The sequence below is a fragment of the Vulpes lagopus genome, chromosome 20 (assembly GCF_018345385.1).
Source record: "Vulpes lagopus strain Blue_001 chromosome 20, ASM1834538v1, whole genome shotgun sequence".
Lineage (NCBI taxonomy): Eukaryota > Metazoa > Chordata > Mammalia > Carnivora > Canidae > Vulpes > Vulpes lagopus.
In genome coordinates this window covers 5,109,857-5,136,582 of record NC_054843.1, presented here as the reverse complement: position 1 = coordinate 5,136,582, position 26,726 = coordinate 5,109,857, and the positions used below count along the sequence as shown (strand labels likewise).

General features: G+C 46.1%; 1 protein-coding gene across 1 annotated transcript in view; it reads right to left on the bottom strand.

Annotated features, from left to right (window-relative positions):
• DSCAM (DS cell adhesion molecule) overlaps positions 1-26,726 on the bottom strand; it is a 310,241-nt gene that overhangs the window by 128,416 nt on the left and 155,099 nt on the right. Inside the window, exons 10-12 of the mRNA XM_041734699.1 lie at positions 7,332-7,528; positions 6,226-6,322; positions 5,388-5,516 (exon numbers count right to left, since the gene is read on the bottom strand). Coding sequence (XP_041590633.1) covers positions 5,388-5,516; positions 6,226-6,322; positions 7,332-7,528 — 423 coding nt within the window. The remainder of the gene's footprint in view (positions 1-5,387; positions 5,517-6,225; positions 6,323-7,331; positions 7,529-26,726) is intronic.

The following is a 26,726-nucleotide window of genomic DNA, read 5'->3' as shown; positions in this document are numbered from 1 at the left end:
CATTCCTGCCTCTGAAATGACAAATAACCTCATGGGAAAGGATGGAGGGAGTCCTTGGGGGCCAGGGTGCTTGTAGTGGGAGCCCTGCTTGGGGGTCTGACACCCCAAGTCAAGGGGAGGGCAGCTCGCCAAGGACGAACATGAAATTTTGATCTGAATTTGATCTGAAGAAGCAGTTAGATGCCAAAGACCAGGAGGAGCGAGGGTGACCAGATGGGTGTCCTGGAGGCAAAATGACTCTAAAAGTTTAAAAACTAAGAGGCAGCTCAGAGAAGGACCAGTTTTTACGGCACTGGCTACTAGAAGGGAGACAGAAGGGCACAGGGAAAGCCCCTTCTGCTTTGTGTGCTCCATGGAGGAGATGGCGAAGGGAGGCTGGGGAAAGAAGGCTCTGGAAGACAGCACCCACCTGCATAGGAGAGGCTGTGCTTCCTGGCTGGATGGTTACGTTCTGGGACTAGAGGGTGTGCCGAGGTCCTGGAGCCCACTCGGCGATCTGTGGGGTCCTAAGGAGGAGACAGGTGCCCGGGAGGGGGACGTGGGCACGAGGCCGGCTGTCCTCCAGAGAGGGGAAGGAGGCAGATGAAGCAAAGCGCGTGATGGAGCCAGCGGCACAGACAGGGTGGGATGTGGAATAGGATGGCAAAGGGGGTTTTGTGTCCATCTGGAGGAGAAGCAGTGGCCGCCAGGAACAAAGCAACACGGCAGCCAGAGCAGCCCATGGAGCCATGGGTCACACGAAGGGAAGTCGATGACACTGGCAGGGCCAGGTCGAGAGGGCCAGGGGGTGGGCGTAGGAGATACAAATAAAGGGACTTGGGGTGTCATATATTTCCTGGAAAACAGGGAGCCAGGAGAGTCCTCTGGCTTCAAATCCTGGAAGGAGGGTCATAGGACCAAAGGTCTTGGGGGTGGGGAAGGGGACCGCCGGATTCAGGAAGGTCTGTTTCAGGGCGAGAAACGTTGAGACCTTGTGACAGTCATGGTCGGCCCAGGGCAGAGTTGTGCTTTCCTGGGGCCGGTGAGTTTGCATCGCCGGGAAAGTTCAAGCACGGACCGATGACCCCTTGCAGGGCCCCCGTGGGTTAAGAACGTCAAGTACAGCAATACCTTACGCTCTTGGCAAACGAACAAAGAGTAGATGGATGTGTCTTTGGGGCACGATTTCGTGGCTTAACAAGTTCACAGATGTGCATTACGAGTGTCCGGTGTGTGCTGCTTACTGGGGGATGCAGGGTCATTGCATAGGGCTCCTCAGGCACGGTCCCTGCCCCGAGGGGTCACTAGAGCTTCCCAGTAGGGGAGACAGATATTGACCATCTTCCCAGTAGAGATCCGGGTTATTGAATAAGCAGTCACAAGCCCACCAAATGTTCCAGGGAGGGGCAGGATGCCAGACGCATAGAGGAAGGGGCACGCCCTAAAAAGGGTGGTCAGGGAAGGCTTCCTGGAGGAAGTGACATTTAAGCTGTGATTTCAAGGATCGGTCTTCTGTGTGCCCAGCCTATGAGCTGCACTAGCTTATATTATAGTTGTCTTTTTACCCACCCAAAACTTATTGAGGAAGCAGCTAATACATGAACAGACCGACCTAATTTTTACGGCAGTGAATACGATGCTGCCTGCTACCAGCGTAGCTCCTGCTGCCCAGGTCTTCCAAACCAAAAGCTGTGGAGGGGCTGGAGGGCCCTGCTGGAGACCTGAGGTCATGGACTCAGGCCCACCTGTCCCATGGGCTCTTCCCCAGTGACTCTCCTGGAACTCATTCTAACTCCAACTGGGTTGGACTCGCCGGTCGTGCAGAGCCCGATCAATTTAGAGTTAGGCAATGCTGTGGAGATGATTCTTAGGTTTTTTTGTTTTGTTTTGTTTTGTTTTTTGTTTTTTTGTTTTTTGATTCTTTGGTTTGGATCGCAGGTACATTCAATGCCACAAGTAGTTAGCGAGGTGCTCCTAACTCGGCAGGCACTGTGCTAGGTGCTGGGATCCAGGGCCACACGACAGCAGAGTTCCTGCCTTTGGGGAGCCCACAGGCAGTGCTGGGGGGTACTGAGGATTCTCCAGTGGGGGATGCAGATGGTTTTCGAAGCATTTTATTTATAAGCACTGTGTGCACACCAGAGTGATCCTCAGAGCTGTCATTTAGTAGATATTTGCCCCAGACCCTGGGGGAAGCGCTTCAAAGCAACTCTCTTGTTAAAGAGTACCCACCAAGCGCACATTGTGTGCCCACAGCGTGTTGGGTGCTATGCTGGGTGCTATGCTGGGTGCTGGGGGTTGGGGAAAACTAGACCTGATAACACAGGAACGTTCCACCCAGTGGAGACGACGCGTCGATCAGAAGTCACGAGCGCCATGGCCCTATTCCCCCCCAAACGGTCACATTCTGTGGAGCCAGGGCTTAGAAACTTCAACGTAACTTCCCGGTGGACACAATTCAACCCACGACAATGTCACAAAGATGCCAGCTCTTCCTAAGTTCACTAACAAATTTGATGCAATCCACCCCCCCCCCCAAAAAAAAAAGCCAAGAGTGTTTTTATGGAGTTAGACCAGTCGCTCCTAAGGATCGCATGTGGAAAGCTACAAAAATACGGAAAGGAAAAGTGGGGAGGGCAGACGAGCCCTACAGGAAGCTGGAACATGATGAGCGCAGGCTGGTGCTGAGGCGGTCACAGACAAAATGATGGAATAGACTGGAACGTCCAGAAATAGAGGAGCACCTGGGAAGCTGGTCGGTGATAGAGGTGGCATCTGACACCCCCGGGGAGAGGTGGACTTTTTTAGTGAGTCACATGAGGGCAGCAGGATTTCCATCTGGGAGAAGATCGGACTGGATCCCTACCTCCCAGCACACACAAGAATCAAGTCCAAATGGATCAGAGATCTAAAGGCAAGAGCGAGATCGAAATACAAGTAGAAAGCAGGGGGGAGGGGGGATTCCTTTACAGCCTGGCGGCAGAGAACAGCTTTCCTAAGTTGACTCAAAATCCAGATGCGATTAAAGAAAATGTTGATCACTTTGGAAAGAAAAAAAAAAACAAAACCCAATCACAAGCACAGGACTAGCTCTACGATCGCCCATGACGGTCCAGCCGGGAAGGAAGGGAGGTGATGCTGTAGGAGCACGTGACGGGAGGCCTGGCCTCGGGTGTGGGCCAGGAATACGATGACAGGAGAGGTGACATCTAAGGACCAGGTGGCGGTAAGCACAGGAACCGGGTGGCCCAGGGAAAGGGGGGCTTCTCCAGCCTACGGGCAGCTTGTGGCCTTTGAGGGCCTCCTGTCACAGGGAGGTGCTATGGTACCCCACTTCACAGAGGGGAATGCTGAGGGCGGGGGGCCGGTGAGGGCACACGGCCAGTTAGAGCAGGGCCAGCACAGGGTCGGGACAGGTTGTGCAACCAATGGATCATCACCAGCACCCGGAAACGATCGACAGCCCCTGAAGACAGGGAGACACTGAACTGCTCCCCTGAGAGGCCCCCCGACCGCCCACCCCTGTGGGCACAGAAGCCCACGGTCCTGCAGTCCGTGCTCAGCCAGGGACGGTCAGGGCCACCCGTCCTGGGCACTCTGGGGACTGTCCCCATGATGTGCGTCTACATTTCTCTGGGGTTCTCCTGGTCGCCACCGGTTCCCGGGCCATTCCCGGCCAGCACGTGCTTGCCTCGCCTAAGAAGCACTTCCTCCACTTCATGACGCGTGTCTCTGAACTTGGAATCCTTTGGCTCCTTCCCCACCTACGTCTTTAGAACAAACGCAGGTGTCCTCTCTTCCCTTTGGCCCTGGGGAAGCCCGTCTGTCCTAGTTCCCAAAAGAGCCCTGTTTGGGCCCGCACTGTCTTCAGCTTGTCACGGTGCACCCCGCCCCCAGGCTGCCCAGCTGTCCCATCCCCTGGTGGCCTTGCCACTGGCAGCCACTGCACTCCTGGTTCCAAGCCCTGGGCCCTGGGCACGCATCCTCGCCTCACTGCTGGGCCTGTCCTGACTCTGGGCAAACCAGCCTCTCTTACGTGCATGCCCAGTGCAGCTGCGTATTGCAAGTCTCACATGTTCTTTCTTTTCTTTCTTTCTTTCTTTCTTTCTTTCTTTCTTTCTTTCTTTCTTTCTTTCTTTCTTTCTTTCTTTCTTTCTTTCTTTCTTTCTTGATTTTATTTATTTATTCACGAGAGACACAGAGAGAGAAGCATAGACACAGGCAGAGGGAGAAGCAGGCTCCATGTAAGGAGCCCGATGCAGGACTCGATCCCAGGACCCCGGAGTCACAATGCCCTGGGCTGAAAGCGGCTAAACCGCTGAGCCACCTGGGCTGCCCATCACAGGCTATTTCTAAAGCCACCATTCTGGGTGTGAAGCGTCTTCCTTTTAGGGTTCACGCGATGCTCCTGGGATACTCCACCCTCCGCAGTCCCGTCCAGCTCCTGCCACTCTCTTGTCCTGCCCTTTGCACGCTTGTCCCGACCCACGCCGTCACTCAGGGCCTGCCTCCAGCTGCCTAGAGCTTCGTTGTCACTACGGCCTCAGCTCAAATACCCTGAATAGGTCACCGCTGTGTAATGAGTAAAGAAAGTATGGTGCCCAGAAGGTGAAAAATAAGGCTACACGCATGGTCCCTACACATCCTGGTGCTGCTCTGATTCCTCATCTCTTTTATGAGACACAGTCCGAGTGCCGACCAGAGGCCACAGGGGTGGCTTTCTACCCTCAGCCCGATGGATCCTAAAGTTCCAAGCAATGCTGGCATTGCCACCTAAAGGGGACAAACAGACACACCTGTCATGATCCTGACTCCTGTGTCTATTTATGGTGCCTCTGCTGACCTGGCCAGCTGTGGGCCCCAGGGAAACAGGTGATGCTCTGAGCAGGAGCAATTGCCTCTGGCTCAGCCCCGTGGTACTTCCAGGACTTTGCTGAAGGGTCAGTGCCTGTCTCCACAAGGAGCAGCTCTCCCATCTCTGCACAAACTCACCCTACAGACTCTGAACACAGCTGAAGTCCAGGCTCTAGACAGAAGTCCCTGTCTAGAGCAGCCACCTGGCTGGGGAAATGGGACACGAAGGACAGGGTGGGGGGCAGAAAGCATAACACCGCTGGCCAGGTGCTGCCCGGAGCTGCCCACCTGCTGCTTGGTGGCAAGAAGACCAGAGTGGCGGGTGGACAGCAAGCCTGGGGGCTGGAGGGAAAGGAAGGAGGGCTGAGGCAGGGACAGACCCCACCCCACAAAGGACCCGTGCTCTGAGCAAGAAAGGAGAAGCTGGTAGAAAGAGCCCCCTCTGAGTCTCGGGGAGCCCAGGTTTACTCTTACAGGTAGTCATGAATAACAGAGGAAAACAATGAAAGGGCTTTTTGAAGTGAGAATAAAGCTGGGGGAAATAAAAGACTTACCTGATTTATTTTTGCATTCAATATCGTAGCCCGTGATGGGGCTGTTGCCGTCAAACCCCATGGTCCACCTGAGGGTGATTGTGCGTGCTTTCACGTCTTTGATCTCAATTTCGGGAGGGTCTGGGGGCTCTGCACAATCGACAGGAAAACCCGGGCTTAGTTCAAACACGGCTCAAACAGAAAACATGGGTGGAAATGCTGAGTATGGCTCAGAAGAGCTTTGTCAGCCTTCAACGGCGGCGGACGCGTTTGCCGGGAAGCATTTTTTAAAACATTTTTATTATTTTTTTTTCATTTTTTTTTCCTAATGGCATTTCGGGGAGTAGAAATTGCACTTTCCCAAACTGCAGGTGTTTACAGCAGGGGCATATGACAGGCTTTTGTTGTGGGGCTGGGCCAAAGAGGGATATGGATTAAATGTCACTCTTCTGGTTTGGAATCCATAACTCCAAAACTATTTTGGCTTCAGAGGTTAAATTTCTCTTCTCATTGGGATGGACCAGCATAAGGATTCCTACCATTCAGCTAAATGGTACAGGAGGTGTACTCCTCCACGTGGTACATTCTCTGGGCCTGCAGGGTCTTCTGACCCTGTTCCCTTCAGGACTCTGTTGCCTGTGTTGTGGGGCTGCCCAGTGACACAATCGTGCACACTGCAAAATGCAGTTTTTTTTTTTTTTTGTAAAATACAGTTTTAACACTAACTTGGAACATATTCAAAGTTTTCTGGGCATCGGGACGTGTTACATAGCAAGATGAGTGCACACAGAGGTCCGAGCCTGGGTATACACTTACTGTCCTAAAAGCCGTGTTTCCCCCAGTTTGGTCTCCTTCCTACCTTGCACTGTGAGCTGAATTATTCCACGGTCCTCCCCATAAGAATTGATAGCATGACAGGAGAAGAAGCCAGAATCTTCTCTAACAGTTGGCAAAATCTATGTGTAAAGCAGAAAGAAATCCATCATATCCAGTAGCATGGAGCAAGAATAACTAAAAGGGCTTTTGTCTGTAAACACATCTCTCCACTCCCACCCTTCCTACACCCCCAGCGCGCGTGCACACACACACCCCTGAGAGCAAATTATTTCAGTGCGATTGTAAGGGTGTGGATGGACAGGTTCGATGTACGTTATCACTGTCAGCTGCCAGGTCATTAAGTTGGATGTGTAATTTATGTAGGATGCCATGGTCAGGTTGATGTATATTCCACATACACATTTTTTTTTCTCATGGTGTGCCCTTAGAGCATCCAAAGCAACCCTGCCCAAAGAAGATCTATAAATCCTGCAGTAAATGCTTGGTCCTACAGGACCCTCATTAGAGCTCTCTCTAGAAGGACCCCAGGATTGGACCTGCATGTGAATCAATATCGGTGTTTCAAACACAGGGACTGTTTTTCCATGTGTGCTGCAGCATCATTTCTCCCCCACTAAAAACACCGCTCAGTTAACTACCAATAGTACTAAAAAAATATGGGGCTATAATAATTTTTTTTCTAGCTTTTGTGATCTTATATGAAGGACAAAAGCTTTTATGTTGGTTGGATTTTTCCAAAAAAAAAAAAAAAGCCAGACATTTTCCCTTCTAAAGCCCATCTAATTTTTCTTTCTGCAGGCTGTTAAAACAGGTGCATGGCATAGGATGTCATTCCTCTGGGATTAACTGTCATTAAGTCATTTGATTCCTCCCATTTTTTTCTATTAGAGTTGTGTTCCCTAGCATGTTCATCATCATTTTATTCTTAATAACACTCAAGATCAAGCACTATTTTTGCAGGCTACTCAGTAATATTGTTGTAAAGAGCCAGAGAGACATGGTTGTTCATAAATAAGTTCTGAAACATTATTTGCTGTTTATCACCCACATGCACCCACTTAGGTGAAAGGACAGGGTTATGCTGCCAATGAAGTTAGATTCTGATCTGCTGTGTTCACCGCGTTTTACCTGCAGAGTAGAGATCACCTCCTCTCCCACCTCCTTGGTGGACACGAGGTAACGGGCCATCTCGGGGTTAATGATCCGGTCCTCCTTCTCCCAGCGGACTATGATGGGCTTCTCGCCATGGGCTGCACAGCTCATTTCTTTCTTCTGACCCTGAGTGGCCAGGGTTGTGTTTGGATAGGACGTGATCATCGCAGGAACTGAAAACCCAAGAGGGACACGACTTATTTGGCAAAGCAGCCTTCTTGACTTCCCCACCATAATGCTTAAAGAGGTGTTTCTCTGAAATAAAATGTATTCAAGGGACCGCTGAGTGGGAATCATGAACAGAGTAGAGGGAAGGTGGCAGAAAAGTGAAACCTGATGCAATGAGCCCTCAGCTCACTCACTCAGTAGTTGCTGCAGGATTTCATATCTGGGGTGTGTGTGTGTGTGTGTGTGTGTGTGTGTGTGTGAGTGTTTATGTGTCCCCAGCCCACTGCGGGTCACGGAGCATAGCCCATGTCCCCCAGGACACATAGGAAAATGATTTTTTTAAAATTTTTATTTATTTATGATAGTCACAGAGAGAGAGAGAGAGGCAGAGACACAGGCGGAGGGAGAAGCAGGCTCCATGCACCGGGAGCCTGATATGGGATTCGATCCCGGGTCTCCAGGATCGCGCCCTGGGCCAAAGGCAGGTGCCAAACCGCTGCGCCACCCAGGGATCCCAGGAAAATGATTTTTCTTCTGAATAGACCAGAGAGGGAGCTCCCATTAAATGACAGTTTCTAACTATCATTTTCAATTGTGGGGCTCTGAAACCTTACTAATCAACTTAGGTTGGGGCTCTGATCTCTGCTGATGACTCTTTGAGGTGACTTCGAGATATGCCCATCTTCCACAGTTGTTACAAACTATCACAGTCAGCTGAAGACCTCAGACCCACCCTTCTCCCATAATGTATGGCAAGGAACCTCAACCCCAATTTACCAAGAAAACAGAAAGCTTTATTTGTGAACTTCTCAAGTTCCTGCTCTTCCACTTCAAAATTAATTCAAAGACTTTCATTCTTGGCACTATGCTGGATAACACAAGGCCCTGCTCCATTCCACACACCACCTAGAAATGCAGGGCAGCACAAAACGAGCGTCTTTTTAAACGCACACTGAGCTTATAAGAAAGTGAGGGAAATCCCAGGAGCCAGAAACAGAAATGGATGTTCAAAGACCAGAGGTATTAGGATGTTGGTGCCCTGACTACCTGAGAGGCAGGGAGTTAAAAGTTGGCTCTTCAAACCAGACTCCTCAAAAAGCTCCATCTCCAGAGCAAGTACTTGCAACAATTACAACAAAATCCACACTGGCAAAGGGAGAAGCAAACTGCCTTGACTTGTGTTATGAGTGAAGAAGAAAAGGTCTCCCCCGAGAATCCATAGCTGGGCTGACTCTACATAGATTTGGACTTGGTGTCCTGCTAAAGGGTCAAGATGCTGGTGATCCTACTTTGGCCACAGGCCCGAAGATCCTAGCAAAACAAACACAAACACGCTCCGGAGGGAGGCAAACTCCATCCAGGCCCATTGGAATTCTCCAAGATAAACTTCTGCTGAACATGAGCTAACAAACCAAAAGTGTAAAACACATGAGAAGACAACCCGCTGTGACTGGGAATCAGCCCAAGCACTTCAAATGCTAGAATCATCAGACAGAGACCATAAAATAATTATGGGCAAAATGTTTAAAGAGTTTCAAAAAACACGAGAAGAGAATAAGATGCTCTCAGAAAGGACCGAGGGGATTTGAAAAATAACCGGAATCAATCTATATGTTTTACCTGTTTTATGCCTCATGTCCACCAACATGGGAAGAAAGGCCCTGCCTGATTTCTAAATCGAGCTCACACTTGTGTGCTCTCCACTGCTCCTTGGGCAGGTGACCAGAGAAACACCACGAAATCTTTTAGGACTGGCATGCCCTGGGTCCTGTCTTCCCCTACAGAGGAGTGGAATGGTTTGAGACAAGCCATAACGAGTAAAAACATCTCCTAGCTCTGTAGCCTGGACGCCCACAGGAGAACCCACACCGTCAGCAGGTCTGTGGCAGAGAGGAGGAGGCACAGAGAGAACAAACTGGGGGAAAGCAGCACTGTGAGTCCCGTGTTTTATCTACAGCTGTGGTATGATTCCTCTTCCAGAACAACTGAGAGGCAGCCAGGCTGGCACCAGTGAGACCAGTGAGCCTTTGGTCCTGATGACTCACTTCCTCTAGCTGCTTCGAGAAAAAAGTTTAATTTTGATCCACAGCTTTATTGAGGTCTCATTTACATACCATAAAATTCACCTGTTTTAAGTATATAGAGCTGAATGGATTTTAATATTGTGTTAGTTTCCTAGGGCGGTCTAACAGACCAGGGTGAGCTGGGTGGCTTTCAACAACAGAAATCTGTTCTCTCACACTCCTGGAGGCCAGTCCAGAATCAAGGTGATGGCAGGGCTGTGCTCCCTCTGAAGTTCTAGGGAAGAATCTTTCCTTGCCTCTTCTGGCTTTTGGTGGCTCTGCTGCTGCTCTTTGGCTTGTGGCTGCATCAATCCCAACCCTGCCCCTACTTCATATCATGTTCTTCCGTGAGGGTTTTACTGTCTTCATATGGGTTTCTTATAAGGATACTAGTCATTGGACTTAGAACCTACCCTCATGCATTATGACTTCATGTTAACTAATTATATCTGCAAATAACTTATTTCTGCATGAAGTCATGTTCTCAGGTTCAGGTGGGCATGAATTGGGGGGGGGGCAACACAAGCATATTTACATTATCCAACACACATGCATGCATACACACACTATTACAACCCAACCCAAGTGTATAGAGTTGTATGATTACCACCACATCAGGTTTTAGAGCATTTACATTACCCTAGAAGATTCCCCTGCCCCTTCATAGTCCTTTCCCACTCCTGTCCCAGGCAACCACTGATGGACATTCTCTCCTTTTTGATTGGCATTTTCTAGACATTTTCTATAATTGGGATCCTGCAGTAGGTATTCTTTTGTGTCTGTCTGGCTTTTTCTCACTGAGTGTATTTTCCAGGTTCATCCATACTGCAGCATGTATCAGCTCTTTGTTTTGTTGCTGAGTCATGGGATTTCCAAGTTTTGCTTACTCATCCATCAGTTGGTGCACACTGCTATTGTTTCTGTTTTGGGGATATTATGGATAATGCTGCTAGCAATATCTGGGTGCAGATTCTTGTGAGGACCTATGGTTTCACTTTCTCCAGGTAGATCCCTAGGGGAGGAACTGCTGTGTCACATGGAGATTTTATGTTTCACATTTTGAGAAACTACCACACGGTCTTCCCAAGTGGCTTCACCATTTTTACAATCTCTGTGTCAGAAGACTGAACACAGAAGAGGAAGGGGGAGGAGTGGTTAGGATTCAGAGTTTATGGTGTGGGAGAGGAATGTTCCCCTTCAACCACATGTAGGGTAAAGCTGTGAGGTGGGCACCAGCTTGATACCCCATGAAGTAGAAACCCCATGGCCACCACAGTGCTGCCCCTGCAGAGGAGCGGAATGGTGGTGAGGAAGGTTCCAGGAGAGGTTGACACGTGTTATCTTAGAGGATTAAGCAAACACAGGGGCTGAAGCCCTTCCTTCTCTGAGATTGAACAAAAGGCTTCTTGTGGCAACTGAGGAGCAGCATGAGAAGGGTCCATTGAGCTGTGAGCCTGGAATGTCAGATGGGGACTTTTGCAATGTATTCTAATCCCCCACCCCACTGGGGGAAGGGGCTAAAGCCCCAGGAGTTCAAGGGCTCCATTAGCTGTTCCTGATAGTCACCCAGTGAGAAGGCTGAATGGGCACTCCATTGGGAGGGGCCAAAGGGAGACATGGTGTCCCTCCCTCTCCAAGGGCACCCTTTGTAGGAGAGGAGGCTGGGGAGTCTCCGAGGGAGCAGGGCAGAGTAGATCACTCCCTCTCATCTGATACCCTCACCTGCAACTTTGCACCATCCACCATCAAAGGGTTCTAAATGCTGCTGAAAACCTTTGAACAGGAGGTGTGGGGTGTGAACATCCCATGTGTGGAAGGGACAGTTGAAAGGGAAAGCTCACACCTTGACGAAAGGGGAAATGGACAGGAGCACTGAATACTTGTGCCCTGGGGCAGTGGTGGAACATCTGCTTTCTTGCATGGAGCCTTGTGTGTCAACCCACCCTGTCCATTTCACTGTGATGCCCACTCATTATGGCCCTGGGAACCACATTACTGAACACAGTTATGGGGAGAGGCCAGACCAGCCTGTGAGGCTCTTCTGATGCATCTCCTTATCACTTTCCCTTTAAACATAAAGTGAAAGTTTCCTTTAGAGTGGCATTTCTTTCCTGAGTAACCTCAACTGTAGGAAATATAATTATGGGAATTCTCTGTGGGAAAGATGAAGCAATCATAAACTATGTCTAAGAAATCCAAAAGAGCCCTAAAATATCTAAACGCAAACATTTTAGCAGTAGGAGAAAGCTTTAGATGCTCTCTCAAAGTCGCTTCCTGTTTATATGCAGGACAGATGAATATGGTTAAATTGCTTTCCCGCCTATAGCAGATTAAAACCTACCCTGGAGAGAGCAGCAGGCTGCCACAGTGGAGCCACCAAGAAAAGCAGAAATGCCAGAGAGCCCAACATGGGAGAAGATGAGGGAACAACACACACCTCAAGATTATAGTAGCCAGGACCGCTTGGGGCTGGCAAACACAGAGTCCCTCTTCCCCTCACCCTGCACTCAACATTCTCCACACCCAGAAGACCATCATCATGGGTTTTCAAATGATGATCCTCAACCACTGAGAAAATGTTAAACTGTCCTGGTGTGGTTTGTTTAATAAGAGATAGAACTATTTCAAGTATTTGAGAAGATCTCTTTCCAAAATGGCTAATAGAAAAAAAAAAAACATTTTATGTGTCCAAGAGGGTAAGAGAAGTTGGTTGTGTGGACATTTTATTCATGTGAAGGTGTGTGATGAACTCACATCTCTCCGTTGTCTTCTCTTAAAAAATATCCAAGTAAGGAAGGTGGTAGTGCTGCATTCCCCCAAGAGATTTGGAGAAAGAATCAGGGGCACCTGTTGAATCCTGGCAGGGCTAGCAGTACATGGACTCTTGGCATGATGTCCTCAGTGGTGGGATACTGGCTACTTAGAATGTATTCAGGTATGCTCAGTGCATTAAGTTCATCGAAAGGCAATTAAAGTCTTTTATGATAAGGAATTGGCTCTATGGAATTGACGATGCTGAGTATATTTTATTATTATTTGTACATTTTTTTGGAGATCTGGTGGTTAAACATTTCCTAGCATATGGTTGGATGTATCCAGAAAAACCTGCAGATCAGAAATTAAAAACAAAACAAAACAAAACAAAACAGGAACATCATTTTAAAAAAAAAGTGAGGTCTTAGCAGTCAAAATGGGCAGGTGATTTTGGGAGGAAATGCCCTCTGCTTCTTATGCTTCCATGTGGGGGAATCTTCTATTAAAGCAACACTCCTGACCCCTCTCTTGAATGGAGGGGCAGTGGCTAGTCTTATTTGGGAGTTAGGGAGGAGCCGATAAGTGTGACAAGTCCCTCCCAGTTATCTGTTGGCCGAGGGCACATATTCTGATCTATAAACTTCCTGTAGTGGAAGAGGATGCCCCCAAGCAAGAGATGTGTGTGTCTCCAACTCTGGCAGGGACTGGGTGGCTAAGCCTCCTTAAATATAGAGTATAGCATCTGCAAACACACAGTCTCCAGAAAGCTAAGATCAAATCATCCTTCTCCTATGTCTATCTCTTGCTTGATTCTGAATTCAGGGTTATTATTTATTGGACCCTCTGAAATGCAGACAGTAGGTATGGATTGTTGTCTGAGCAGGAATTTCCAGTTGCCTCTGGAAGCCCATTTTCCATTTTTCCCCAGTTTTTAAGAAGAGACATTATTAAAAATATACCTGAATAATGGAATGTGTTTTCCTAGTTTTTCTTATAGTTGACTATTGACAGCAAGGCAATAATGCATCTAGGTCTCCTGGGAGGCAAGCTCTGCTGGTTGGAATCCCTTTGGGCTTTCTCTGAATTCCTCCTGTGCCAGCCTGACATCAGGATCTAATACCTGAGTGCTAGCTGTCATCTCCAAATATGAGATGACTCTGGAGATGGGAGTCTGGGTCCTTGATGACACCACGAAGCTATCATGTACAAGCTGGCCTGCCTCACTCCAGAAAACATTTATGTGAGAAGGAAGTAAACTATTATGTTTCTTTATTATTATCTTTGCTTTTTCTATACTAGGAGAGTAAGAATTGTTTTGAGCTGACCTTAATCATAGGTCTTGGCTCTTTGGGAGAATATGGCAGATGGTCTATATTGGAAAAAGAAAAAAGATTTCTACTGGATGGCTTTGCAGAAAAAGATATAATGTACAGCACATATAGTTTCCAAAGTGATCCCCAGTTGCAAAATTGTTGTTGTAGGTTGGGTTATCATCAGCCCATATAACATGCTAGTTGCCTGAGTGTGAATCTTAGACATGCTGCTTGCTCACTATGTGACCCTAGTCACTTAACCACTCTGTGCCTCCATTTTGTTCTTTGTCACAGGGAGATAATGATTGTTGAGAGATTCACGAAGCCAGCCAACAGCACAGTCAGTGCCATTAAGCATATACTGATGGCATCTCCATATCTCTGATGGCAGGGACTTATCTCTTCATGCCTTGAAGGTAGGTGGCATCTTCAGATGAGGAACAAATGTGGACTTTAGTTTGGAGTCTGTGGTCTGCTCAGGATTTGGGGCACATCTCCTTCATAAAGCTTCTTTACTAAAAACATTTTCAGTTTGGGCTCAAATCCATTAACCAAGATTTTTTTTCTCTCACAAGAGCCAAGTACTAAATCATGATAATTAAAGATCCCACAGCCACCAAACGTGACCTTGCAAAACTGTGAATAAATCTGTTGTGGGTCCAAGAAGAAAAATATACTTACTTCTCATTTGTCCTCTCAGAGCTGGGGAACATGAGTTAGAAACTGTGAAACTCACATATAATTGAGCTTTGAAACATGACCCCCCTGTTCCCATCTGTTAGGAGCCTGATTCCTGCTGCCTCCTGAGAAGAACACAGAATGGAGGAACTCTGGTGGCAGAGATGGGTTCTAGAAACCAGTTCATGCTAGCAAATCATTGTGTCTTGGGGGTAGAAGGGCTACAATGGGGAGGGTTTGCTGCCAGGCAGGAAAAAGAAGTTGGTAAATTGGCAGAGAATGAAAACAGAGAAGGAAACAGTCCACAAATCTAAAAGGCAACCTACAAAATGGGAGAAGAAATTTGCAAATGACATGTCAGATACAGGGCTAGTATCCAAGATCTATAAACAACTTATCAAACTCAACACCCAAAAAACAAATAATCTAGTCAAGAAATGGGCAGAAGACAAGAAGAGACATTTCTCCAAAGAAGACCTACAAATGGCCAATAGATACATGGAAAAGTGCTCTATATCACTTGTCGCCAGGGAAATACAAATCAAAACCACAATGAGATACCAATTTACACCAGTGAGAATGGCTAAAATTAATGAGTCAGGAAACAACAGATGTTGGTGAGGATGCAGAGAAAGAGGAACCCTCTTGCACTGTGGGTGGGGATGCAAACTGGTGCAGCCACTGTGGAAAACAGTGGAGGTTCCTCAAGAAGTTAAAAATAGAGCTACCCTACAACCCTGTAATTGCACTACTGGGTCTTTACGCCAAAAATACAGATGTAGTGAAACGAACGAGCACCTGCACCCGAATGTTTATACCAGCAATGTCCACAATAGCCAAACTGTGGAAGGAGCTGAGATGTCCTTTGACGGATGAAAGGATAAAGAAGATGTGGTCTATATATACAATGGAACATTACTCAGCCATCAGAAAGGATGAATACCCACCATTTGCACTGATGTGGATGGAATTGGAGGGTATTATGCTGAGTGAAGTAAGTCAATCAGAGCAAGACAATAATCATATAGTTTCACTCATATATGAAATACAAAGAATAGTGAAAGGGACCGTAAGGGAAGGGTGGGAAAACTAAATGGGAAAAAATCAGAGAAGGGGACAAACCATAAGAGACTTTTAACTCTTAGAAACAAACTGAGGGTCACTGGAGAGGAGGTAGGTGGGGGGGTGGGGTAACTGGGTGACAGGCGTGAAGGAGGGCACGTGATGAGATGGGCACTGGGTGTTAAACACAGTGATGAATTTTTTTTTAATTTTTTTTTATTATTATTTATTTATGAGAGTCATACAGAGAGAGAGAGAGAGAGAGAGAGGCAGAGACATAGGTAGAGGGAGAAGCAGGCTCCATGCACTGGGAGCCTGACGTGGGATTCGATCCCGGGTCTCCAGGATCGCGCCCTGGGCCAAAGGCAGGCGCCAAACCGCTGCGCCACCCAGGGATCCCAAACGCAGTGATGAATTATTGAAAACTACATCTGAAACTAATGGTGTACTATATATTGGCTAATTGAATTTAAATTAAAAAAAAAATAAAACAGAGAAATTTCCCATGAGGACTTGGCAGGTCCATGGTATTTTATCACTTCTTCTTCTGAGAGTGAACCCATTCTGAAATAAAGGGGTTTTGCCCTACCTTATACTATGCGAGGGAGCAAATCACTATGTACTATGAAGGCTGCTGTTGGCCCAGAGGTAACTTCCTACTTCTTTGAAAACTATCCACTGGAAGAACATGTTATTGCTCCCTAAGAAAAATGCAATGAACCAAAAAAAAAAAAAAAAAAAAAAAAAAAAAAAAAAAAAAAAAAAAAAAAAAAAAAAGAAAAATGCAATGTTACTCTGAGGGCTTTTTTTCTGTTCTTTCCTTTTCCTCATAAGGAAAAGCTTAATTGCATTCCATATGGGAACCATGCCTTGATGAAATAGTCAATCTCTGGCTTGTTCGTGGTTTGCCCATCTTACACTGCAAAAGATGCTTCTCTTCCTACTCACATTTCTCCTTTGGAAGAGTGTCCCACCAAAATAGGTATGTTAGGTCTGGTGAAAAAACTCAGAAATGTTCTGACCGGCCCATGTTCTCCTATCCCACCCAAATCTTTTCAGCCCTGTAAAGAAATCGTCAAAAAGGCTTTTTAAAAATGGATCATTATCATGGCTCCTTGCAATGTTAATGTTTGACGGTATGACCTTTCCACTTGTCATGGTCATGGGTGCTGAGAGATGAGATGACATGTCAGCGAGCAGGCTTTTTGCAAGGATTTTGGAAGCATGACAAATGGATGGGGTAATTTAACAGGGATTGGTACCACGCAGAGGCTGTGGGCAAACCCTGCTGGTGGGGGCAAAGGAAATCTAGACCAAGAGAGCTTTGTTCAGAAACTGTGTGCTGTGTGCTTCCCCTGCAAAATTACCCACTAAGGAAGGTGCCATTTTATATCACAATAACATTGGTTTATAAATTTCCTTCATAAACCATGATTATCATTTAACAGTATCTCAATGTTCAGGATCTGCGTTCTTATGGCTCAAGGGAGCATCACCTGACCTACTTTCTGCAAAGCAGAAAGATGCAGGGGTGTAGTGCAGCCACTGCCACAGGCCAGGGAAAGCTATGAACACTGCAGCTCAACACGCACTCATGGGATGTGACCTATTTAGCGTGAAATTGGCAACTGTGGAAGGATTTACACCACAGACATTGGCAAACACTGCAAGTCAGGGCTCTCTTCCCTTTCTCCACCCCCAACAGGTTTTGCTGTTTAACACTGATCAGAAGACAGCATAGGGGAGTGTGTCACCACATTGATGCTTTTAAGGCGTGTTCTCATAATACAGGGACACTGAGGAGGTGGTGAGTTCACCTGAGAGCCATAACCACTTTAATGCATAACAGTAAACTCTATGAGTGTGAACAGCACATCACTGTGTGTTTCGGGAGGTGATATGGTGAAGAGGGGATGCATATGTTGCTTTCTCAACTCAGGGATATTGGAGGGTGGACATTTATATTAATAAACCACTGATATTCAAGATTAGTTCCAAATATTACTCTGGTCTTTTAATGGCACAAAACCGATTCTAATACATTTTTTCTTTTTAAAAAAAATTATTCATGAGAGACTCAGAGAGAGGCAGAGACAGAAACAGAGGGAGAAGCAAGCTCTCTGTGGGGAGCCCGTTGTGGGACTTGATCCTGGGACTCAATCCCGGGACTCTGGGATCACTACTTGAGCCAAAGGCAGGAGCTCAACCACCAAGCCACCTAGGGGCCCTTATTTTTTTATTTCTTTTTTTCCCCTCCCCAGCTGTGCTGAACTAGCATAGAAAAAGAAGCAAAACAAAATACAAGCGGCCTGGATAATCTCTAACTAGACAACCTGCCCATCATGATCACCTGGTTCAATTCCTTCATTTTAAGAAGAGAAAACCCAAATAGAGAAGTGGGTGTCAAAGCCCTGGAAAGGAGTCAACCAGGATCTGACTTAGATTTGAATCCTATCCTAAAACCACCATTACCATCATCAATATTGATCCCAATAGAGAATGGCTGACCTTCCTGATGGCCTAGGACTTCCCATGTTTGAGCAGGCAAGCCCTGCCTCCTGGGGAAGGGGGAGTCCCTCAGTCTTTCACTCTGTCCAAACAGAGGCAGCAGAAGAGGGTGTGGTCCAAGGATACAGCAACAAGGTTGCCCCAAAGCCCAAGCTGGAAAACAGAGGCAGGGGCAAAGGGCTTATGGTTGGGAGGGCCAGGGAGGTAGATGTTCTCAGATATGAACACATGTTTCAAACCCACTTTTTCAAATATTTCTTTCTTCTTTTCTTTTTTCTTTTTTTTTTTTGAGAGAGAGATGGGGGAAAGGGCAGAGGGAGAGAGAATCTTAAGCAGATTCAGTGCTAGAGGTGGAACTGCCTATTGTGGGGCTCAATGCCCAAACCCTGAGATCATAACCTGAGCCTAAATCAAGAGTTGGATGCTCAACCGACTGAGCCACCCAGGTACTATTTTCAAGTACTTTTTCCTACAACTCGCCCCCTACATTTGACTGGAAAAAATTTCAAGCATATGGAAAATTGAACAGCCATATACCCACTGCCTGGATTCCACAATGAATATTTCATGCACAGATTTGAGTCTAAATTTATTTCAGTGTTTCTCATCAGCCAATCAAAATGTACTGAATGCAGAATTTTCATTATTTTATCTTAAAATAGACTGGCTGAAAACATGAATCAGTGAGCATCCCGAATATCTCTAAGACACTAAGGCACTAAGACGGCAGCCCTCTTCCTGAATTCCGCTGCTCGGGGTGGAGACCCACTGCACGTGCTTTCCTCTGGACTCTGCGGATACAACTTGGGGTCTGGTGCCACTCTCACACATATCATATCAGAGGGCGACATGTGAGGGGGACTCGGAGCAAGGAGCCTGGACCCCAACCTCACACCATCCAGGACATGCTATGAGTGGGAAGAACCACTGACTGCCCTGGGCCTCTGTTGTCTTTCCTGACTCCCTAGAGGGGGCTGAATGGGACCAGACACTCTCAACCTGGGCTGTATCTCAGGAGTAGGAATCACTTGAGTAGTTTTAAAAATAGACTAGTGCCCAGGTCCTACCCCAGACCAACTGAGTCAGAGTCTCTGGGGGGTGGGGTTCAGGAATTGGTTTATTTGAAGCTCTCCAAGTGATCCTAATATACAGCCTGGGCTGCAACAATTCTGTGGGGTCAGCTCTCGAGCCTTTGAGAGCTCTCATGCTCCTCTGCATTTCCTGTCTCTTTCCTTCCCATTCTGCCCCATTATTCCCCTTCCCACCTTCCTTCCTTAATTTTCTCACCTTCTTTTCTCTCTTTCTCTAACAACAAAAACAACAACAACAACAACAACAACAACAACAACAACAACAACAATAGCTAACTTGTGTGAGTGCTGACCTTATGCCGGAAACTTTCTCATAAGCCCCACATGTATTTAACCCATGTAACAACCTGATGGGATAGACATTCTGGCCATAGAAATGACCCAAGATCTATTTGTAAGCTTCATTTTAAGTAGATTCTAAATTTTGCTATAAATGTGTGTGAGAGATGTAGAAATAATATTTTTAGCAGGTTCATGGGATTTAAATTTATATTAACAGATGCCCATGCAGATGATCCAAGAGAACCATACACAAATACCTATCTTGAAGTGGGAGAAAATAAAGTGGAAGCAAATGCTAAGATTCATTTAATATCTAGCATCTTCTCCCCTTTATATTTATAAGCAAGGACACAGAGAACCAGAGGGTTTAAGGCTGATTACATTGGAACACATGCCCTTTGCACTCCTTTCCTACCCGTAATCCAATGATCTATTTCATCTTGTAGGATTTTTTTTTCTTAGAAAGCATCTTTAAATTTTTTTATTTAAACTCAATTTAGTTAACATACATGCACCCCGATGTTTATAGCAGCAATGTCCACATCTTGTAAGATTTTTAAAACATCAGTTTCACCATGAAAGTAATGCAGCAAAGTTATCTTCTTTAATATCTAGCATAAACAGTTCTCCCCACCCTGCCCTCCCTGGAATTCTTAATTCCATTTACCCATACTAAAAGAGGATCGGGCAAGGGACGTAATAAGCCTAGAGCCATGCAACTAGGAAGTAAATGGGAAATCCAAAAGGGGACCCTAGATCTCCTGAATCCAAGTGCAAGGTCTCTTTGTCCAGCCATAGTGGAGAACCAGAGGCTGGCCCTCTTCAGAACACAAGGTATGAGGCAGCCAGAGCATCCTTGGAAGCCCCTGGATCTGGGAGATCCAGATTGGGGGAGATTCATTTGGGGGAGACTCTCCATTTGGGAGAGACTCTCCATGATATCTTTGATGGTTCCAGTTCCTCAGCTGCAAAATAACATCCCTCCGGTAAGCCTACTGTATTTTTGAGACTGCTTGGCAGGACTGGCCACATGATTTCTGGACTCAGAGCAAAATGAAAATGTGGGGCCCTTTGTTCAAAAAGCAGGAAAAAGGTGGCATTCAAGTTCTAAAATATAAAGCTTTTTTCATTCTTGTGTGGTCTCTCTCTCCCCACATGTCATAATGGTTTACATTTTCTATTTAATGTTGTGTTCCCTTGGGCTTGGGGCTGGCCGAGTGCCGGCCTTCCCAGGCATCTGGATAAAGCAAGGGACTTGGCATGCATATGTGTGCACCAGACCAGCTGCCAGGTCCACCTTCCACCAGAATGACCATCATACTTGGATCTTGGAAGCGTGATCCTGACGGTATTCTGAGTCACCTTCTGAAAGCTCCTGGTGTTGCCAACCCCAGGCAGGGAGGGAATGGAGATGCTCTAAGGAGCATGACCTTGATCTTCCAACACACCCTAAGGTCTCCGGGTGAGGAGGACATTGGGGATTGTTGATGGGTGATTGTAGGAAGGGATAGCCTGAGGCTCAGAGAATGGGGGAACCAGGAGATAGGTGGCAGTGGGAGATGGATGATCCTGGAGCTGAGGTTCTAAGTCCCTAGTTCAAGCTCCAGTGTTCCATCAGACTTCACATACAAACACAAATGTAAAGACAAAGTATTAAGAATCTCAAGAGGGCAGCTGAAGAACATTAAACCCCAAGTATAGGGCTCTTGAGAGCTCAGGGGCTCATGCCACTGAACTTATCACATACCCAAGATGCTGGCCCTGAAAGGTGATGTGTACTCAGCCTTTTAGGCAGCCACTGCTGTTCTCTAGTCACCTGATGGGAGAAAAGAAGCTGGAAGGAGGCAGTCTCTTGGGCAAGATTTGGGCATAACCAGCCACAGTTTGGAAGATGTGCAGCCAGCGGCCTTCTTTTTCTCTGTTGCTATGATGAAGGGCATGCACACAGGGCAAAGCCTAATGAGAAAAGTGGTTAATCCCTTCTGATACAATACAACCTGACAACATTATCTTTCACTGTAATTTGTGTAATTATGGTTCCTGTCCTGGCATCACCTGGAGCCATCAAGAAGCCCACAGTCACACTTTCCAGCCACAGCAAGCACATGTCCTCCCAGCACACCTAACATCAAAGTTGCCATCTTTTTTTTTTTTTAAAGATTTTATTATTTATTCATGAGAGATACAGAAAGAGAGGCAGAGACACAGGCAGAGGGAGAAGCAGGCTCCCTGCGGGGAGCCCAATGTGGGACTTGATCCCAGAACTCCAGGGTCACGACCTGAGTCAAAGGCAGACGCTCAACCACTGAGCCACCCAGGTCCCCTAAAGTTACCATCTTAACCACTTCTAAGTGTACATACAGGTCAATGAGGTTAAGCACACTCAGTGTTGTGCAACCATCACCAACGCCTGTCTCCAGAACTCTTCCATCTTCCCGAACTAAAAGTGGGTCCCCTTTAAAAACTAACTCCTATTCCCTCCTTTACAGTCCCTGGCACCCACCATTCTTCTTTCCATTTCCATGGATCTGACTCCTGAAGGGACCTCATAGAAGTGGAATCCTGCAGTGTTTGTCCTTCTGTGACTGGCTTATTTCATTTAGCATAATGTGATCATGGTTCATCCATGTCATAGCGTGTGTCAGAATGTCCTTCCTTTTATAGTCTGAGTAACATCCTATTGTGTGTTTATGCCACATTTTGTTTATCCGTTCATCCATCCATGGACCTTTGCACGGCTTTCACCTTTTGGCCATTGCGAATAACGCTTCTATGGTCATTATTCTTGAAAACACCTACAGCACTTTGCAAGAGAAAATGGTTTCCAATTCTGTGCCCGCTTCTTCTCAAGGCTTTCAAAGGCTGAGTGGCTTTTTCTCTGTCTGGGGTCCCTGCCTCTCAGCTTCATCTCCATTTCTTCATCTGTAAGAACAATGAGACCTCCAGCCTCCTGAGGCTGTGATCAGGATTAATGAGATTATGTTAGTGGAACCCACTGAGTGTGTCAGAAGAAAGGCCCTGCAGAAACACAAAGTGCTATTATCACTGCTGCAGAATCAAAAATTCCTCCTGTCCAAATACTTATTGTTCATAAAAGTTTTAGCAAGTAAGGCTACCTACTGGGCAGCTCTAATCCCCATAAAGAAAATGATTTCTCCAGCCAGGAATTAATAAGTTCTTAGCACATACTAAAATATCTTCTTGGCTGGGTTATTACGCTTACATAATGAAGTTACTTTGATTATAACCATTAATCAAATCCGTGTTTCCAAGCTACAGTGGGCTGTATTTGATGTTAAACTTTAACAAGAGTGGCAACAGCTCTACTTCCTGGCAGCTTGGCCAGGGCCTCATGACATGATTAAATGTGTCAGGGCAAAGATAGAAAACATTTAGGATTCATATTATAGTCACTCTGAACTTGTTTCAAGTGACATTATTAGAAGAAAGTTGATTTACTTTGCAAGACAAGTGTGAATATTAACCAAAAGATATTAAAAACAGTATTCCTTCCCCCCCTCCCCACCAATTCACAGAGAGATAGGCAGGACATTTCTTCCCCTTTTTTCCCTCCCTGTCTGGCCATGTACACTGATGTTACATTCTACCTAACAAAACTTCCTAGTAATTAGGTAGGAAGAAGGACAATAGTAAATCGACTTTGATTTCCTGCTGACAGCGATGGTATAAAGTAAATCTAAAAACGTAAGAAAATAGGTTGTGTTGCCATGCAAAATGGGATGAGGTCTAGAATATTCGTGAGAAAAAAAAAATCAGTGGTGTTGGGCATCCGCCAAGGTGATTCCCAGGGATCCCCACATTCTGGTTTGCAAACCCTTGAATAGTCCTTCCCATATTTTACTAGGGTCCTTGGTCCACGTGAGCAGTGGTATCTGGCAGTAGGACTGGTAAATAATTCAGATTAGATTATAGAGGGAAGCTTCCATCTTGGGCACTGGAGCACCTGTGTGTGTGTGTGTGTGTGTGTGTGTGTGTGTGTGTGTGTGTGTGATCACTTGCTCCAGGGAAGCAAGTCACATCACCAGGACACACAGGTGGCTGCAGAGGACCACGAGGAATGGAAGTTTCTGGCCAACAGCCTGCAAAGATCCTAGGCCGGTCAACAACCTGGGTGGGAGCTGGCAAACAGATTCTCCACCACACAAGCCTTTCCTCTTCTTACATATTTGGACACAGTTCTTGGAAGGCAAGATGTCTCCATGGAAACAGAACCAGCTGCTTCCGGTGGCTTGGGGATGGATACACAGAATAGTTGGGTCCAAAGCCATGTTCTAACTTTTGAGCAAATGTTTTATGTTCAGCTGTTTTTCATGGAGACAGAGAGGCACAGAGAGAGAATATAAGCCATTATTCCTACCAACACTCTTGGTGGTGGCCTCAGCCACATTCTGCCGCTATCTGCTGCAACAGCATATTGCCTTGTGGCTCCCTGAAGTGCCGGGCAGTGTCCCCTGGCAGTGGAGATCACACCTCCTCCCTCTCGAGGGCACCCCAGGGGCTTCTTTCACCTAAAGATTCTTGTCTGAGACAGGCCAATGCCCAGGACATCAGTCTTGCCTTTGACCCTGCAATCCCCACCCTGTTTTCAATTTGTGATGTTTTGCCTTTTCCATGAAGCCATTTTCTTTTGTTTTTCTTTTTAAAGATTTTATTTATTTATTCATGAGAGAGAGAGAGAGAGAGAGGCAGAGACACAGGCAGAGGGAGACGCAGGCTCCTGAGGAGCCCGATGTAGGGCTTGATCCCAGGACCCGGGGATCATGACCTGAGCCCAAGGCAGATGCTCAACCGCTGAGCCATCCAAGTGACCCCCTTGAAGCCATTTTGACCACTTGCTCTTCATCCTGTGTCAATATCCATCCCACAGAGCCCTCTTGATTGGCTCCTAATGCATGTTTTCATTTGCTTGCACAAATAGATCTGTGTTTTTGTTAACTTGCTTATCTGGATTTGGTTATAACATTTTTTTTCTTTTGGTTATACTTTTTTTTTCCCTGTGTGTCTTTTTCACTTGTCGTGCTAGTCTCAAGGACATAAAATGCCCTTTGAAAAACATCTGGTGTAATAAATATGATGATAGTCATAGCTAACATATATTAAGCCTTATGTTGAGAATTTTATCTGTTTTTCACTTTTACTGCAACCCTAGGAGGTAGGTGCTATTTTTACCCTGATTTTTACATGTGCAGAAACTGAGGCAAAGACAGGCTGAATGACTCATTCAAGGCCACACAGGTAGTAAGCAGTGGAACTAGAATTACAACACAGGCAGCTTAGACTACTCCCACCTGGTTGTGTATCCAGGAACAACTGAATTAATCTTGCTTGTTCTTGAATTGTCTATACAATAGGATCACAGCATCTCTACTGTTTTGTGTCTCTCTTCTTTTATTCTGTGTTAGTTTATCTGGTATCTACAACATATAGAGAGAGCCTGCAGGTGTTTTCATTACTGTATAATATTTCTTTGTATGAATATTCTGTGGTTTATTTATTTCAGAAGTTTCAGATTCTACATGACTATGAACATTTCTGTATATGAACCCTGGAAACCTATGCATGAATTTCTTTAGGGAATGTATACAGAAAGCTAAGGTATGCGTATTTCTCTAGGTTTATGAGACAATACAAAAATAGCTACACAAATTTGCAGTCTCACTATCAATCTTTGTGATTAATTTGTCGACAATGGTGGTTCTTCAAGAGTGACTCCTGAACCAGCTGCAAGAACAGCACCTGGGAACTTTCTAGAAATGCAACCCTAGGGCTGGCAGCCTGAACAACTGTCCATGAGATCTGGCTGCATGTCAGGGTGTGAGAACCATGACTTTAGAGCTGTCCTTGGCATGGCCCTTGAACCTCCGTCACCCAGAGCCTTACTGTAAGGTCTTGTGAGAGTGTCGTGCAGAAATAGCACAGGATTTGGAATCAGAAGAGCTGACTGAGTTCTGGCTCTTCCAATTTGTGAACTATAAACTTCCGTGCATGTTTATACTCTGAGCCTGATTCCTCAGTGGGTACCATGGTGATGCCTCCTCCGTACAGAGAAGCTGCAGAGATCAAACACACGGGAAGTCCTTTGTAGATTGTAAGGGCTTATAATGTTAGTTATTTTTTCTCTAGCTAATATTTGCATCCGTGACTCGTTTTCCTGCCTAGATTTACATTCCACCAAGGCTGAAGAGCAGTTCATATGTACGTATATAGGCAAGGACCAGAAGGAAAAGCAAAGCAAAACAAATCACCATTAGGGTGCTGGGATTATAGAGATTTTAAAGAGCCAGCCATGTCAACGTGGTTTTCGTAATGTCTGAGCAATAAATGAAACATGTTTAAAAATAAATTTCACTTGTATAGGTTCTAAATGAAATATTAATGGATTTGGTAAATAATATAATGGCTGTGTCCATCACATTATCTAGAAATTTGACAGCTTAGGTTAAAAAAAAAAAGGAAGGGATCCCTGGGTGGCGCGGCGGTTTGGCGCCTGCCTTTGGCCCAGGGCGCGATCCCGGAGACCCGGGATCGAATCCCACGTCGGGCTCCCGGTGCATGGAGCCTGTTTCTCCTTCTGCTTGTGTCTCTGCCTCTCTCTCTCTCTGTGTGACTATCATAAATAAATTAAAAAATTAAAAAAAAAAGGAAAAGGAAAGTGTTTTCTAAGTGCTAAATTCTGATCCCTTGATAGGAAGAGAATGGGATTGATGGCTTGCTTCCTTTCCAAGAAGAAGGTTTTGAGTGTTATTCTCAAAGGGATTACTGCCATAGGTGGCTAGAAGGGTCTATATTTTGGTATATGTGTGCATTCATGTGTACTTGGGTGTGCCTGTGTGATTATGTGCATGTGTGTGCATTCTTCTACAGGTGCACAGTGTGCATACATGTGTATGCACATGCATGTGTATATGCACACCTGTACGTGTGTGTGTTGGAGGCACGCAGGGCAATTCCTCAGCCACCGGAGAATTTGAATTACCTTAACATTCTTTCTCCCAAATTTTCTGTGAGAGCCAAACTCACAAGCATTTTTCATAATGTTGATTAGAAAATAAATATGCCATTATATAGTCCTCTCTTAAGAGCTTTCTCTTTCAAAAAGAAAAAAAAATAAATGGCTCAGATGGTCTCTTGCCCTCTTTTTATAGGTTTGCTAAAGCAATGTCTGCTTGGAAAAAAGCAGAATAGCACCAATGACTTTGCAGACAGAAAAAAACACCTTTTCTGAAGGAACCAGCAGCAGCGCTAAACACGGCCTTGTGGGGACCTGCACCCGCCGCCTTTCTTTCTTTCCTTCGCTCAAGGCAAGGAAAATTCTCTCCACGTACTGAACTATAGGGTCGATGATGCTGAAGGGTGGAGGTCACATCCTAGCTCACGAGCCAATTCCAGGATACGCGAGTGCACACGCACACACACGCACATACACAGCTC